General features: G+C 42.0%; 1 protein-coding gene across 1 annotated transcript in view; it reads left to right on the forward strand.

The window, feature by feature from the left end:
• Positions 1 to 14,912, forward strand: part of LOC104165159 (potassium voltage-gated channel subfamily KQT member 1-like) — a gene marked incomplete at both ends in the record, with an annotated part of 65,885 nt that overhangs the window by 21,553 nt on the left and 29,420 nt on the right. The window contains one exon of the mRNA XM_009704725.1: positions 10,968 to 11,058. Coding sequence (XP_009703027.1) covers positions 10,968 to 11,058 — 91 coding nt within the window. The remainder of the gene's footprint in view (positions 1 to 10,967; positions 11,059 to 14,912) is intronic.

Here is a 14,912-nt window from a genome sequence, read left to right on the forward strand (position 1 = left end):
CTGCTGTGGGCTCCAACCTGTTTTAAAAACGCCTTAATCCAGTAGTAACTAAAAAAGCAGTATTTTTATAAAGGCTTCCGTAAGATTGCTGTGTAAGGCTTTTCTCTCCTGTGTGTGCATGGTGGTTTCGAGTTTTTCTACTTAGAAAGGGTTGCATATACTCATATACTCTTCAGATGTTTTTTTTTTTAAATACTAAATCCTTACGTATCAGTACAGTTGGTGTAGTCAACAGTTAAAACAGCTGTTCAACAACAAGAACCTTAGACTAACCCACATTATGGTAAAATGACCGCTGTGAAAAGTAATTTGTAGGTTCTGGTATCTAATGGTACAGATACTACCTGGCAACCTAGGAAGAGGCTCCTCGTTAATCCATGAGATAGTTTGGAACTCGGAGGACACGATCAACCCCAGATCGTGCCTTTGCTTGTGTAACGTTTTCTTCTTACTTAGGAAAACTCAACTCACCTTTGGTGTCATAAAGAGCAGCTGCAGCCTAAAACAGGAGCTGAGCATTCAGTACGCACAGTTTTGTCTCTCGCTGAAAAAACAGTATAGGACAGAGAATTTAAAACCAATTCTACAAAAGTACCCATTTCGGTGCAGTTTGCAAGCTTCACATGGAAGCAATAACGCAATGATAGAGTGCAGGAAGGAGATCAGTAGGAGCAGTTAGTCCTCTCCTGCCTGGTGAGGAATGGTTGGATGCTGTCAGAGTTCTGTGGGGGCCAGCGGCTCCCCGGGGCCTCGGAAGCGTCAGAGGCTCCCCAGGGCCGGGAGGGCAGGACCCCAGACCCCATCGCACATCACCAGCCGGGGAGCGGGGCAGGAGAGGGGGCAGCCAGGGCAGTCCCAGCCCTGGGCATTGTGCCTCTCCCTGGGGACTGGGACAGGCCGAGGTCAGTGCCCACAGGACCTTGACAATTGTCTGGGTAATTATTAGCAGTTTGAATGTCTATTAACACTTTTTTTTTCTCCCCGTATATATTGCCTAACTGGAAAATAAATACAGTCTTCCCATCACATAAAAGGGAACAATCGCTGAAGTTCGTTTAGGATCTACAGCTGATGGCTGTATCTTTCAGCCTTATAAGAAGAGAACTTTTTTTTTATACAACACAGCTTTCTCTGGTGACAAACTACTTGCAAGAATGCTGCCACTGCAGTTTGCTGCTGAGCTGTGCAACAGACACAATGCCTCTAATACCATACAAAGGATTGTACAGTCTTCTTTTCTAAACCTCTTGTTTCTGTGCCAGAGCTTTGCTGTGATTAGGGATTACCAGAACAATGTCTTTACTATCAATTCATGGCTTATTAGTTGACTAGGTGAACTGCCTTTGAACTGAGCTTGCTTGCTTTTGGTTTTGGTTTTTTTTTTTTGTTTTTGCTGTTCTTGCTATTGGTAATTGTGAGGAACTTGATGCTCTTACTTGCTCAGGAGTCTGCAGTTACCTTTGACTTTGTCCTCACTGTACTCACCTCATGTGAGCTGCCCTCATGCTTATGGTTCAGTTGCTTGTGCCACTGCTTTGCATGGCTTTTCGGCACTTGGACAAAGCAACCACTCATTTACCCATCCTGATGTCTGTTGCTAAAGTCTCCTTGTGTTTTCTGCCATTCAGGCTGAATATCAGGCTTTCTGACATTACCTAACATTTCTATGCCAGGTTTGTTATTTTCCCAGGTTCTGAAAAAACAGGCGTTAATAATTTCTCATTTTTTGGAATCAAGGTCAAGAGCCTCAAGCCCATCTGTCCCTACTTTGAGCTGTCACAGCATGGTAATCTAGTAGTGCTTAGAGCTGATACCGTCCTTCCCTACCTTGCTCTGAATGCCAGTCTCAAGTGTGTCTTCACCGATACCTTTAACTTTCATATGCTTTGTAGGTATCATTCTGTTGTGTCCTGGAGCTGACAGAAGTGACAGACATGGTCACTAGATATGGGCACTTCAGCGCTTGAAGTTGTTAATAGTGTAGTGTACAAAGAGAAAAACTTTCTGCTTGATGTTACCAGGAGAGTTTTACGTTAAGATTTGGATTTGGGAAAGGAGATTATTGAAACTGGAATGTATCCAGGTGCTCTGAAGCTAATCCTTCCCCTCCTGCAAAAAGCAAGTCTTGATCTTTTATAACCAAAAGTGATCAGCAGCGATTCTACATTTCAAATAAATGCATTTTGTATGAGGACATGATACTTTCTCTATAGAATGTCCAGCCGATCCTGTGCTTGCAAAATGATGCCTTTGTTATTCTCTGGGAAGGAGTGACACTCACTGGCCAGAATATATAGTGCCATAAATTAAGTGAATTTAAAAGGTCCTTTGAATGGTTTTAATGTGTGTTTTGGAAATGGAAAAAGAGAGAGAGAGTCTCAACACATAAATACAGGAGGGAAGAAACAATTAGCTGGCAGTTACAAAACTTGCAGGCTGTATTAGCAGTCTTTGGACAGTTCTGGGTCCCTTAGTAAATAAATTACATCAGTTGTCCTCCCCTGTACATCCTTATGCATATACATCTTGGCACTTTGCATCATCTTTTTCTCGATTTTTTGGTAAATTTCTTTTTGTAAACCTCTTTTTTTTTTGAGGTTTACAAATTTGCTTGCTTTTTTGGAGGCTTAATAGGAGATCTGGCTGAAGATGTAGTGATAGTATCTGCAGGATATGTAGGAACATCCAGTTCTTCTCTTTGCTTAATTTAGAGTGGCAAAGGAGAGAAGGTTTTAAGTGCACTGTCATCCTCAGTGTCTCAATAGACAATATTTAGAATGTGAATTACCCCTGGCTTTTTATTTATTACTAGTGAGGGCAGTAAAAGAAGACAAAGGGATTTTGAAAGGAGGTAACTGAAGTGGCAGGAATCTGGAAGCAATTGAGGGGCTGTACTCAGAGGAAGCTTTCCATACATTTATGCATGGATTTTGCCGAGAAATAAAATCTGTAACAACAGCAGGAGTGGAACACCAGTCTCATAAAAAAGATGAGAACCAACAGACTGACTAATTTCAAGAAGTGCTTGGTAAATTTATGCTTGAGTTGTTTGATGTGGTTATTTCAGGGACGGGCAAAGTTCCTGTGTTCCCGTGATTATTGACTGGAGGATGGCCTGAGCTTCAAGAGATCCAAGTTCTTGTTGCTTTTGACACTGTCCTGAGGTATGCACAAGTCTGTTCACCTCTTGGTGTCTTTCTCCATTTACCCATCACTGGGATTGCAACTGGAAGTAAAAGCTGTCTGGATTAAAAAACTGCCTGATGGAGCACAGCATCCAACCAAGTGGGGTACTCGGTGCCTGTGAGGGCTTCTGTAAACTAATGTACTCCTCTCATATTAAATACATGAAGAAAATGAGAATCTTATAACCCTGGTTACTTTACTTTTATATCTGCATTTTCTTTACATGGAAAGCAGTGCTGCTCTGTTAAGGAAAGGCTAAAGATTTGCATATTCCCATGCCTAGACTCTTCTAGTGTTGGATGCGGGCAGTACACTGGTGCTGTAAACTCCTTATCAACTTGCCCTTTTCCATTTGGCAAAGCCTGGCTTGTGTTCCAGTGTCTCTTCTCAGTGCTTTGCTCTGGTTTTCTTTTTTTTGGAGCATCACTCTCCAGTAATAAAGCCTATGGGAAGAAAATGGGACTTTTGCCCCCTCTTCCAGCTGGCTTATCTTTGGTCAGCATAGTGGCTCATTAAAGCAAAATATCAGTTTTATTATGACTTGGACAGATCTCTATACCCCCTATAACATACCACCATTTTCAAAAAGGGAAACATTTGGAATTGGAAGTAAAACTGCTGAATAATATGCTCAGCAACTTGTGTACGGTGAAGTGAAAGAAGCAGCAGGACTGGGTGATGGGCTGTATAACTAGTAAATCATGAGAACGTGGCTAAGATCTGTCCCATGCTAAAAGCACTGCTAGCCTTGACTAAAATGTTTTATCTGTATTTCTTTTCCCTTTCAACCTTATTTTTCTAAAGACATTTCAGCGTTGGGTGTTTGCCATTAATGAAGAAGTAGAAGTCATGAAAACACTCACCACGAACGCATTTTTCTGTGTTAACACCATCAAAAGTGGTGAAATATCTTCCTGAATATGAGAGACTCAGAGGAATCAGATTTGAATTTTCAGTAAGCATGATAAACATGTTTCTCCATTGGCTCCTCCTCTCCTTTACTCTGGGCAGCGCAGGTTTGGCTTGTTTTATCCGGTGCTGCTGAATCTTAGGCCTTTATGAGCTGGCTCTCAGTTAAGACAAGGCCAATGCAGGGCATACTCGGGAACAGAGGTCAAGAGAACCCAATAGCAGCTAGACATCAAGAGAGGTTTACTGAAGGCGTCCAGAGGATTGTTCCTTTTTGAGGGGTTAGGTAGGAACCTCAAAAATCTTGCTTCTTTAGGTGTCTTAGTCTTCTCTGAGCAGTTTTCAGAAACAATACTGAACTGTTTCAAATTCCCCTTTGGAAATCAATCCAGTGTAATATTTATTTATTTGTTAATTCTGCCAATAGATCGAGATGTCAGACCCTTGAGATAGAACCAACAGCCCTGAACTGTATGCCTGGGTAAGATCAGGTTTCACAGTCTGAAGCCGTGCCTAAAATCATTCCCCTATGTTTGGACCAATCTTTCTACTCAGTGCTAATGACTAGCTCCTGCTGCTTCTGCTTAGGAGCTAAAGCATGTGCTCGGGCTTAACACCCTTACGAGACTGAGGAGGTTCATACCTACATCTTCCATCTCCCAGGACAACACCCAGTCTGGCTGGGAGCCTGGAGTCACAGGCTGAACAGTCTTGAGCCAGGGAATTCTGAGGGATTTGTTGCCAACCACCACAAACTTCTGATCACTGATTTGGTTATCGAAAAAAAGACCACCACAAACAATCAAACACATTAAACCCCCATCCTTCCCCATCTCTGGTCTCAACTTTCTGTATATTCAGCACGAGTTACACTCAATCCATCAAAACTCTTCCATAAAGATGATGGGCGTTGTGGGAGGTTGGGGTGGTATGTGATCATTTCTTCCTGTGAGCACGTAACAATCTTTCTGCCGTTCTTTCCTCTGGGTTTGTCAGGGTGCAGCAACGTCAGGGCTACTCCATGAGAGGGAGCGAACCAGGAGCGGAGGCTGTCCTCACCGTACGCAGGGACAGTATCCTCACCTACAAGGCACCTGTTTTAATGGACAGCACTCAAGTAGAGTGGGGAGAGCAGGGTGCTGATAACAGGGTCCATTGGCACCTCCAGATGAGTTGGACTGGGAACTGACCACATATTTACTATCATTTGTAGTAGCAACTGAGCTCTGGAAAGAAAAACTACCTGCAAGAAGATCTCACAAACATTACAGTTTATGACATTGGTTTTCTTACTCATTCTTCTATTATAAGGCATGGTAAAGTCATCCTTCTCGTGGACTTTACTCAATTTATACAATTCCTTTTCTATTATATTCCCATTATACTTTTTAAAAGAAAAAAGGAAGACCATTTTCTGGTTTGTGTTTGATAGGAGTAATGTTTTAAATCCTAGATTTTTGTTTGTACTGAAATAAATCAGCTAGATAAAGATATGAGGACAATTTAAAATGTTTAGTAAGGTGTTGAAAATAAAGAAGTACCATAGAGAATTTCCTTTAATCATTATAATAAACATCAACATTCTGTCTAATTCCTTGTGAGTTATGATTTACAAAGCTGGAAAGAATGGCATTTATTATTGCTTCCTGTTCCCTGTAGCATGCATAGTGGCATTGCAAGTGTGATTTTCGAGGGTTTGGTTTCTGAATCCCTAAGTTTTACCAATCAAGTAATTTAGACTGGTTAGTCCTTTACTTCTGTAGAACCCCCAAACTTTATGATAAGCATGAGTGCTATTTTCTTTTTAGTTATCATCTTACAATATTATGGTACCACACTTACCTGAAAGCGTCTGAAAATCTTCTTTACAGTAACACCTGACACAGAATACGTAGCGGTGGATAGCCATTATTATCCCAACAGAGCTCACCGTTCAGCATAAACAGAGAGGAGTCATTATCTTTGCAAGCTCATCACCAAAAGAATTTTAAAAATAGATCTATCTAGATGATCTTTTTCCCTCCTGTTTCACAGTACTGATTTACAAAATGCCCACAGCCTTAATTGTTTCTGTAGTATCTAAACTTGCACATGAAGTGCCTGGGCTGCCAGCGTAAACTCTCTCACCAAGGTAGCTACAGTTTCAGCGTATAAGAGATGTACCATTTGCTACCCATCACTTAAACAAGGTTTGAAGGGAGACTAAGAGTTCAAATAAATAACTTTCACACCTTTAGCTGACAGAAACAGCTAAAAATAACCTAAGAACAGAATCTAATCACACAAATTCCTGAGATGAGCATCACACAGAATTCTCCTGTGCAGATTTGGTTTTCCGCTTTATAGAAAACAGTAACTATAAAGTATGTGTACTTTGGCTAACTCTTCAGTAACTACAGAGTAATTATCCTGTAACAGTAAATAGTTGGTAGAGAACTTTTTAAAGTGCAAATAGGTGTCAGAAACCTATGCAGGGGGAGGACACTAAAGAAATGGAGTTGTCATTAAGTGATGGAGGTAAATGGAGAAATTAGCTAGAGGTGGTGGGGAAGGCAAGTCAGGTGAGATGATCGTGGTTTCCAGTGAATGTCCAAGGCCTCTGTTAGGTGCATTGTCCTTCCTGAATGACTCCTAAAGGGATGCAAGAGGAGTAGAAGCAATAGCTGTCATCCAGGTGACATCCCTGTCCCAGTTCTGGCAGTGGACAAGAGCCATCGGAGGGCTTTTGCCACTGCTGCGCAGTTTGCTCAGCCTTGTGGGTAGGCATTGACTGAGCCATGGTGGGCTTCCTGAGGGAGCTGAGCCCAAGCTGGTGGCGAGGAGAGTTGATGGCCATCTTGCAGGGTCATCCGTTGCTTCCTCTTCTTGGGGGGACCTCAGCCATGGTGGCACGTGGTGGTGGTGGCTACCCCTCCAACCCATCCAAAGCCATCAGCTTGTCTTGGGATGAGTTGTCTTGGATGGGCTGCAGGGCTGGAAGAGGCAAGTTGGTTTGTCCCTTGTGTTTTTCCCAGCCTTGCTCCTCCTCCTCTGTGTGTCCTTTCTCCTCTCCCACAGTCACCCCAGCTGACTCATAGCTGCCAGAAACCCTTGCTGAGCAGGAAGGGACCCTAAGATTCCTGTGGCGGTCTCCCACCACTGCTGGAGGCCCTTCTTGTAACGGTCTGGAAATGGCTTCAGTGAGGTGGCTGGTGACACCAGGAGGCCATTACAGTTTCATGCATGGCTTGGTCCCCATGCCGAGGGGAGGGACATACCTGGTTCTACCCAAAGAGTGACTGTGGAGTGGAGGTTGCCCCACTATGGAAGGGGCTGCTGGGGCTGCTGGGCTGAGGGCTGCTCTCCTTGGGACTGTTCCTGTGGGCCATTTTCCTTGCCAGTGAGAAAGGCTGCTCCTGTGTCATGGGAGGTGCTGTTGGCCTTCCCATGCAGGTGGTGTGCCCCAAGCCTGGCCCCATCCTGGGGACCCTCTGCCAGAGTTGCTCCCTGGTGTCCCTGCCTGTAGTCACTGGGAAGCCCAAAGTGGGTCCCAGCCCTCCCAGCACAGCCTCACTGGTGCTGAGCAGAGGAGAGGGCTCACTTCCCTCAACCTGCTCGCCATGCTTGAATGGCGTGGGAAACACTGAAACCTTACATATAAATGTGCTAGCTTAACTGCTTGATATTGTTGAACTAAAGACTCACTCATAGTCTTTAGTCTGCAAAAGTGTATAGTTTTGCTTCGTGTAATGACTGATTCTCCAGGTTTATTAAGAAGGGTCTTATGCTGAATTTGGACTCTATGTTGGTTTCAAGAAACAATCACATAAAAAAGATGGGGATCTTATCCTTTTTTTAAAAAAAAACCCTAACCTTTTTGATAAGAAGCTTGTTTGCTTCAGTTTCTTTTGCATCATGCTTTCCCTTTGACTTTAGATATTAAAGCTCCTATTCTGATAATTTTCAACTCCCTTTTCCTTCTGAGTTTACAAAGTATACTGTGTTAATTGTGTGGCCTTCCTTATGTGTTCTGCTGAGAATTTAGAGAACAGAAAAGTAAGTGAAAAGTCCTGGTATTTATAGAGATGAAAGAGGGAGTTTCAGCACTATACAGTAGAGTGCAGCACTGAAAAATCTGAGTTAATAGCAGCTGAGTTAGTGTACCTATGCATGGAAATGTTAGATACTGTACACAGGGACTAGTTTGGGACTAAAAAGTAGTATAGCCCAATTAGCAGAGCATTGCGCCAGATCAAATCATAAAGTGTTCCCTGAGACCTAGTAATTAGTTCAGATATTGAGCTGTATTAACACAATTATATTTCATTTATGCTATATGAAAAACCTGAACATGGATGGTTCCATCATGGTGCTGGTGTAGTTGGTATTGGCGTAAAGATTTCTTCAGTAATCCCCACTAGGTACTATGGACAAGTACAGTGACTTCCACCAGCATAGATTTACCATATTATTTCAAATTTGCATTATGCCTCTCTGACTGGGGTTCAAAGAAATAAATCCTAGATTGTAATTAACATTCCTCGAGCTTTGCAGTTACAAACACTTGATGACAGTACACTTACATTTGCTACTATTTTAGAAATTCTGTATTTGTATCCTATAGCTCTTCTACTTTTTAATATGTGAGAGAGTGGCTGCGTGGGCATCTGGCAGCCGGCCAAGGTGAACCCACCACAATTGTATAGTCTATAGTCTATATAGTCTATGTATTATATATATCCATTCCTATATATAGAAACTTATGTCTATACAAAAATGTATATTATATGAGCAGTTCCTGGTCCAAAGGAAATGAGCAGCCCGTCAGAGGCTGGTCTGAGATCATGTGGGTATGACGGTTTCGAAAAAATGGCAACCATCCAGTCATAGATAGTATGAAAATGTGGGGTATGACATAAAAAACGTGGTTCTCTGGGTATGTCATAGGCAGGAGTGTCCCGCTCTGACGCCTTTTTGACGTAGACAGGAAGAGGCAGCTGGTCTTATCAGCCAGTCACAGGGCAGGCTGTGAACAAGTGGTGTACAATGTTTTACAAAATGACAATCCCCACGGGCAGAAGGAGGTGATGGGAACAAATGAGGTGACTGCAAGATGTTCAGGACTTTGAGGCAAGTGGGAAACATGGGGAGCAGTAGGGACAGGGTTTCACCCGCCGTTAGGGTGGTGGCATCTGTCCCTGCTCATGCTGGGTCAGGGTTGTCCTCTTGCTGCTTTTGCCCTCTGCCAAGCTCCTTCCGGTTTGTCACCTCTGTGCTGTATCTTGGGGCCCCATCTGTGTGCACCACCCCAGGTGTAGTCCATCAAAAGAGAGCCATGCCCTTCACTGCCCTTCACAAGCTGGCAGGGTTAAAGGGGATGCAGCCCAAGATAAAGAGAGTCTTCATCCGATGTGGGTTTGGGCCTGCACTGTATTATGTGCAGGACTTGACATTTGTTCATATTGAGTTTTATGAGATTCCTGTAGGTTTGTTCCTTAGCCTGTCCAGGCACCTCTAACCAGTGATTCTGCCCTCAGGTTTATTGACTGAACCCCTAGTTTGGTGTCATGTGTGGACTCGATGAGGTGCATTTCATCTCTTCTGGAACACGGATGAAAATGTTGACCAGGGCAAGTCCCTGCGTACACTCCTAAGGAATTTGTCTCTAGGTTGAACATGAATTTTCCCCCTTCCTCATAAGCTCTTCCTCCTATATTTTCCATATAAAAGCTACTAAAAGCACACTAAGTGTAGTTAGTGTGTTGATTTCTGTTTGCTGACATCTCACAATTTTAATAGTCCAGTCACCAGGGCTGTTAGTCTGTCATTTGCTTTGAAGTTCTTGAACTAGCCTTGGCAGTAGTGTTTATCTTCTTCAGAAGGGTTTCTCGTTGGGAAAATGTCTCATCATATGCAGGACTGTTAAGGTTTTAATTGCTGCTTTGGGAGTTTAGGAGTTCAGACACAAGCTCTTGGCATGGAATCAGAGGAAATTACAGCTGGAAGAGCTGGTACACAAGAGGGAATGTTTCTGGCTGTTAGTGGGAGAAATTCCAGTTGTCTTACTTTTCTCTTGTTTTCTGCATGACCTTAAGAGATGGTGAAAACTGTGGGGCAAACATAGCAGAAGTCTGTCTTTCTGGTCTGTCCATCAGCGTTCTTCATACATCATTAATTTTCACCAGTTGTTTAAAAGTTTAACATGTTACCAGTGGTGGAAAGATGGCCGAGACATTGTATGCATCAAAGTAATGTGTATTCTGCCAGCATTTAAGAGTCTGATCGACTAAAATTCAATTACACATTTTGTTTTCCAATTCTTATGAGTTTTCGATTTTGCTTTTTTAAACTGTTTTTGAGGGCAGGAGTATATATTCTGCGACTTCTGAATTTTTTTCTTGATCTGAATGGTGATACTAGAAATACTGTGGTAGTAGCTGTTTCTTCAGTATGTGTGTATGTTTTGAACTTACGGAATGCATTTAATGGAACATTTTTCATTGAAGTTACTGTTCCTCACTCCAGTCGTATGTCTAATTCTACTTTAATTAATGCATTATCAATCACGATACCTTTCTACTGCAGCACATAAGTTATATAGCAAGCAGTGAAACATGAAACAATCGCTATGACAAGCTTCTGTGGGAAATTATACTTGATAATGTGAGTTTTGCCTATTGATTTAACTGTGTTCAGCCTTCCTTTCATTTTTATTCCATGTTTCTTAAAAGTTATTGAATGCAAAATGATGATATTCACTTAACTAGGAAGAATTAACTGATTAAACAGAAAGTACTTGTGATAAGAAAAGTTGTGTGAATGAGAGAGCTAAGACTAGGTCTAGATTTAGAGTTCAACTTGATGAATCACTAAATAATGTTTTCTTTTTACAGATTTCTCCTGGTGCTGATTTGTTTAATATTCAGTGTACTGTCTACTATAGAACATTATTCTGAATTTGCCTCTGGAACCCTTTTCTGGATGGTAAGTGAACTTTTTTGGGAAAGACTCTAATCAGTTTGACTAAATCTAAATTGCTTTAGGTGAACAAGGGAGATAACTGTTAAAACTCCTGATGCAAAGCATTCTAGCAGGACATTTAAAATAGTACCTGCTTTCATTAAAGCGAGGTCACAGTTTAAGGGGGATGATTATTTTCTAGATCTGTAAACTATGAGAGTACTTGATAGAGTAATAGTTTTTATATACTTGCTTTTCATAAGGTATGAAGCTGTACCCTGTAGGTCTTACAGTAGACAACTGGTGTTCATCAATGTTATGCAGCGTGGAACAGGCTATCCATAGGCAGGAATGTCTTTTTAAAACATACCCCTTCTAAGTCTTATGGTAAAAAATTGGCCAAGAACCCTGCTCTTCAGAAGTATGTGAGTCTTGGGGGTAGGTGATTTCTGTCAAACTAGTTTACCAGTATATAGAAGGAAGAGCTTCTATCACACTTCTACGCATCAGTGATTTGACTTTGAAGTTGGTGCTTGTTAACTGTTGTGGCCGTTAGTAATCCATTAGGGTGTCAGGTTCTTGAGCATGCATTCAGTTTTGTACTTGGTATTTTGCAAAAGCATAAAGACATTGTGTTGCTTATCTAAGATCCTTTTCTTGCTGTTAGGATCTTAAGTAGTAATTTAAACAACAGGTGGTGTGATAGAAAAATCTGCTTACTTGGAGGGATACAGAGGTTCCTTTTTTTTTTTTTCACAGTAGCCAGGGAACAGTTTTTTTATCACTGGACCGAGTGGCTAGTTTACAAATGAAATGTACCTGAACTGTGTTACCAGTCCTGAGCTATTAAGTCTCTTAAAAATGTGAAATCGCATCCAGCAAACATCTATAAAGTGTTGCAACATACATGGAATATTTTTAAGTGTTAGTTTGAAGTAGGTGGGAAGTAAAAGTACAAATAATTTGCATGAGGACTCTCGACAATGTTCCTCCTCTGTTCCCCCCCTGCCCCTCTTCATCTGTAGAAAGTTAAGAATGGAGATTAAACATCCTTGATAAATATGGAGTAAATCCCTTTTGACTTTTGCTCACAATATCTATATTTTAGCCACACAAATCCTCTGATCTCAATGTGTGATAATCTCAGTATTCCTCCTGTAATTTCTTTTTGCTAAGTGGTGACTTATAATGTGATGGATTTTGGTTTTCCATCTGGTTTGATGGTTTGACTTTTTTGTTTTCCTGTGGCTTAGACTACATTAGCATTTGCAGCTTTTGCATGCAATTGCCTAAGCCATCATTAGGATCCCTGAGTTATTTTGGGATTATGATTAATGTTAATCCTGTAACAAATGTTGCTGGGCCTTTAAGCCATATTCAGTGTCAAGCAAAGTGCACTATTCTGTCAATCATATGTAGTCTTCTCATACTCACTGAAAGTTGTAGAGTGATTACAGGTCAGTATAACCACCAGCCAAAACAGTAATACTGGCAAGGATTCAATGCTTAGCTGATTGGTTTTGCGTAGATGGCATGTGCATGTGCAGACACGTATTGTCGGACAAAAAATAACTAGATGAAGACAGATGTGTGGTTCACATAGTGCCTACATAGCATTAGTAGCTATTTTTAAGTGATGTTATAATCTAACAAAGGAACCACGCATAGTCAGTGGCTACGCTGGAACAATTTCTTGGCCACCTTGTGTTACAACCTTACCCTGGAGGATACCTCTCGTGAGTTTATTTTCCTCCCTGCTGTTTCCCTAGTTTCCTTCCTAGAAGCAGCCAGCACAGAGCTTAGCTGTTCTGCTGGCTGCTGTAGGTTCACTTGCCTAGAAAGCATTTGTCTTAAAATTGTGAGTCTTAGTTTGCTCTGAAATAAATTCACTTCAATTACAACGCTTGAAAGATTGCTTTTAGAGCTAATTAAATTCGTTCTTTTTCATAGAGCTGTGAGGTTTCTTGTTTCTAGTAGCTAAATGGTTAGACTCCTGCTTGGACCACTTCTCCCCACCTTTACCTGGAGGAATTTCAAACTGCATCTCCCATTTTACCGAGAAGAGGGCTAACCCCACAGAAGCCTGGAGATCATTGCTCTCTTTACTCCGTAGTAGGTGTTCTGGTTTGGCTAAAACAGGACGAGTTCCCTTTTCAGTAGATTTTCCTTCAGTTAAGTTTCTTCTAAGTAACTGCACTCTCTGAAGCTGCCTACGTGCTTTTCAGCAGTGCCTGCTTTTAGAGTTGATGGTGCTTGAGGTCTGTAGTTGTTGCGGGAGTAGGAGTGGCATTGTCCTGCAGAAAGGCCCGTGTGTGTGCTTGTTCCTGTGGGAACCAGAGTCACGGTGGGCTCTCCTGTGGTCCGCTGGTGGGGAGGCCAAAAAGGTCACACCTGCAGGGAGCTGCGGACAGGACAGGTGACCAAGGACTGACCAATGCAGTATTCCATCCCCTACACGTGGATACTCAATATAAAGCTCAGGGATCACGAGGGTCAGCCCTCTTTCCTTCATGGTCGGCATCCCCTTGGGACTTTGCTCGCTCTCCTGCCTCCAACCCTGATCCATGCATCCCTGAATCCGGTTCCTGTCGGCTGCGGAGTCCAGTCCGGGACATCCGGATGCCCGTCCTGCCACATGAGCACTGCGAGCCACCACTCACGTGGTCGTCATTGGGAAGCTCAGCATTGGTTTTGTGTATTTCTATTTCTGTTATTAGTAGTATTAGTATTAATATTATTTATACTATTTTTTCATTGTTATCGTTTTATTGAAGTTGTTTTAACTTCCCAATCCATTGGCCTCTCTCCTTTTTCTCCTCTCCTTCCCCCTCTGGGAAAGGACGGGGTTAACAAAGAGCATCGGCCACCTGCTTTAAGCGCCGGCCCAGCCTTAAATGGTGACAGTAGGTCATTACTCTGATCTACTTCATACCATAGTTGACTGTTCGTGTAACCAGAGAGAGTTTCTCTCTCCAAAATACAAAAACACATGTGACTCTGCTCTCCTGAAAGTATTTGGGAACAGTAGAGACTGCCAGGATGGTGAGAAAGAACATTGGACCAAAGCATGTATTGGATCAAGTTCAAAATGAAATTGGTTTGTTTCTCTCCTGATTAAAGGAACCTGTAATTCTCTGTATAGCCCTGGTAGTGTGTCAGTAGCAAATAAATACTAGTATGTGATGCTTGTGGTTTTTTCCCCGCTTGTGGAAAAAACACTTTTCATTATATTGAGGTAGATTAACAGTTGGGAAGGATCAACTTCAAAATTGTGATGTTGAAAGTTGGTAAGGCCTGACAAGAAAGATAGCATTTGATACTTGTAGACACTTAAATGTTTTTGTATTTTCTTAGAGAACAAACAGGTGATGAAGTGATGTGCCAAATACAGTTTTGGATAATATGTGTCACTAGGATAGATATGGCACATTAGTAATAGATGTGATTGGAGATGTGTCCTAAGTTGCTAAAGTCTTGTGTTTTAAAGACTTAATTTTTTAATGTTCTTAATACATCTGGGTGGTGTAAGCTAATTTCTTGCCAAGTGTGAAACCTATCTTCATTCAGACAAGCTATTTGAATATACCAAGAAGAGAATATCATATCAAGAAGGCCCTCCAAAGCAGTGTTCGTAGTTTGAATGGAAAAAGGGGGCTGAAGAAGCGGTTCCTGGAACTTAAAGTCAAAAAAGCCCCAAACGCTTACTGTCCTCCCCCCACCCCCCAAGAATTTGTTTTCAAGTCTCTGAAAATTTAAGTGAATTCTGAAGGCAAAAAAATACGACTCTTTGGCCCTGCGTTTGAATGTTAAGGCCAATCTGTCATCTTTGAGACGATTGAAGACGTTGTATAGCCAGTTACTGATACAGGCTGATGCTC

Source organism: Cariama cristata, unplaced genomic scaffold, assembly GCF_000690535.1.
Source record: "Cariama cristata isolate BGI_N322 unplaced genomic scaffold, ASM69053v1 scaffold1880, whole genome shotgun sequence".
In the NCBI taxonomy this organism is placed as follows: domain Eukaryota; kingdom Metazoa; phylum Chordata; class Aves; order Cariamiformes; family Cariamidae; genus Cariama; species Cariama cristata.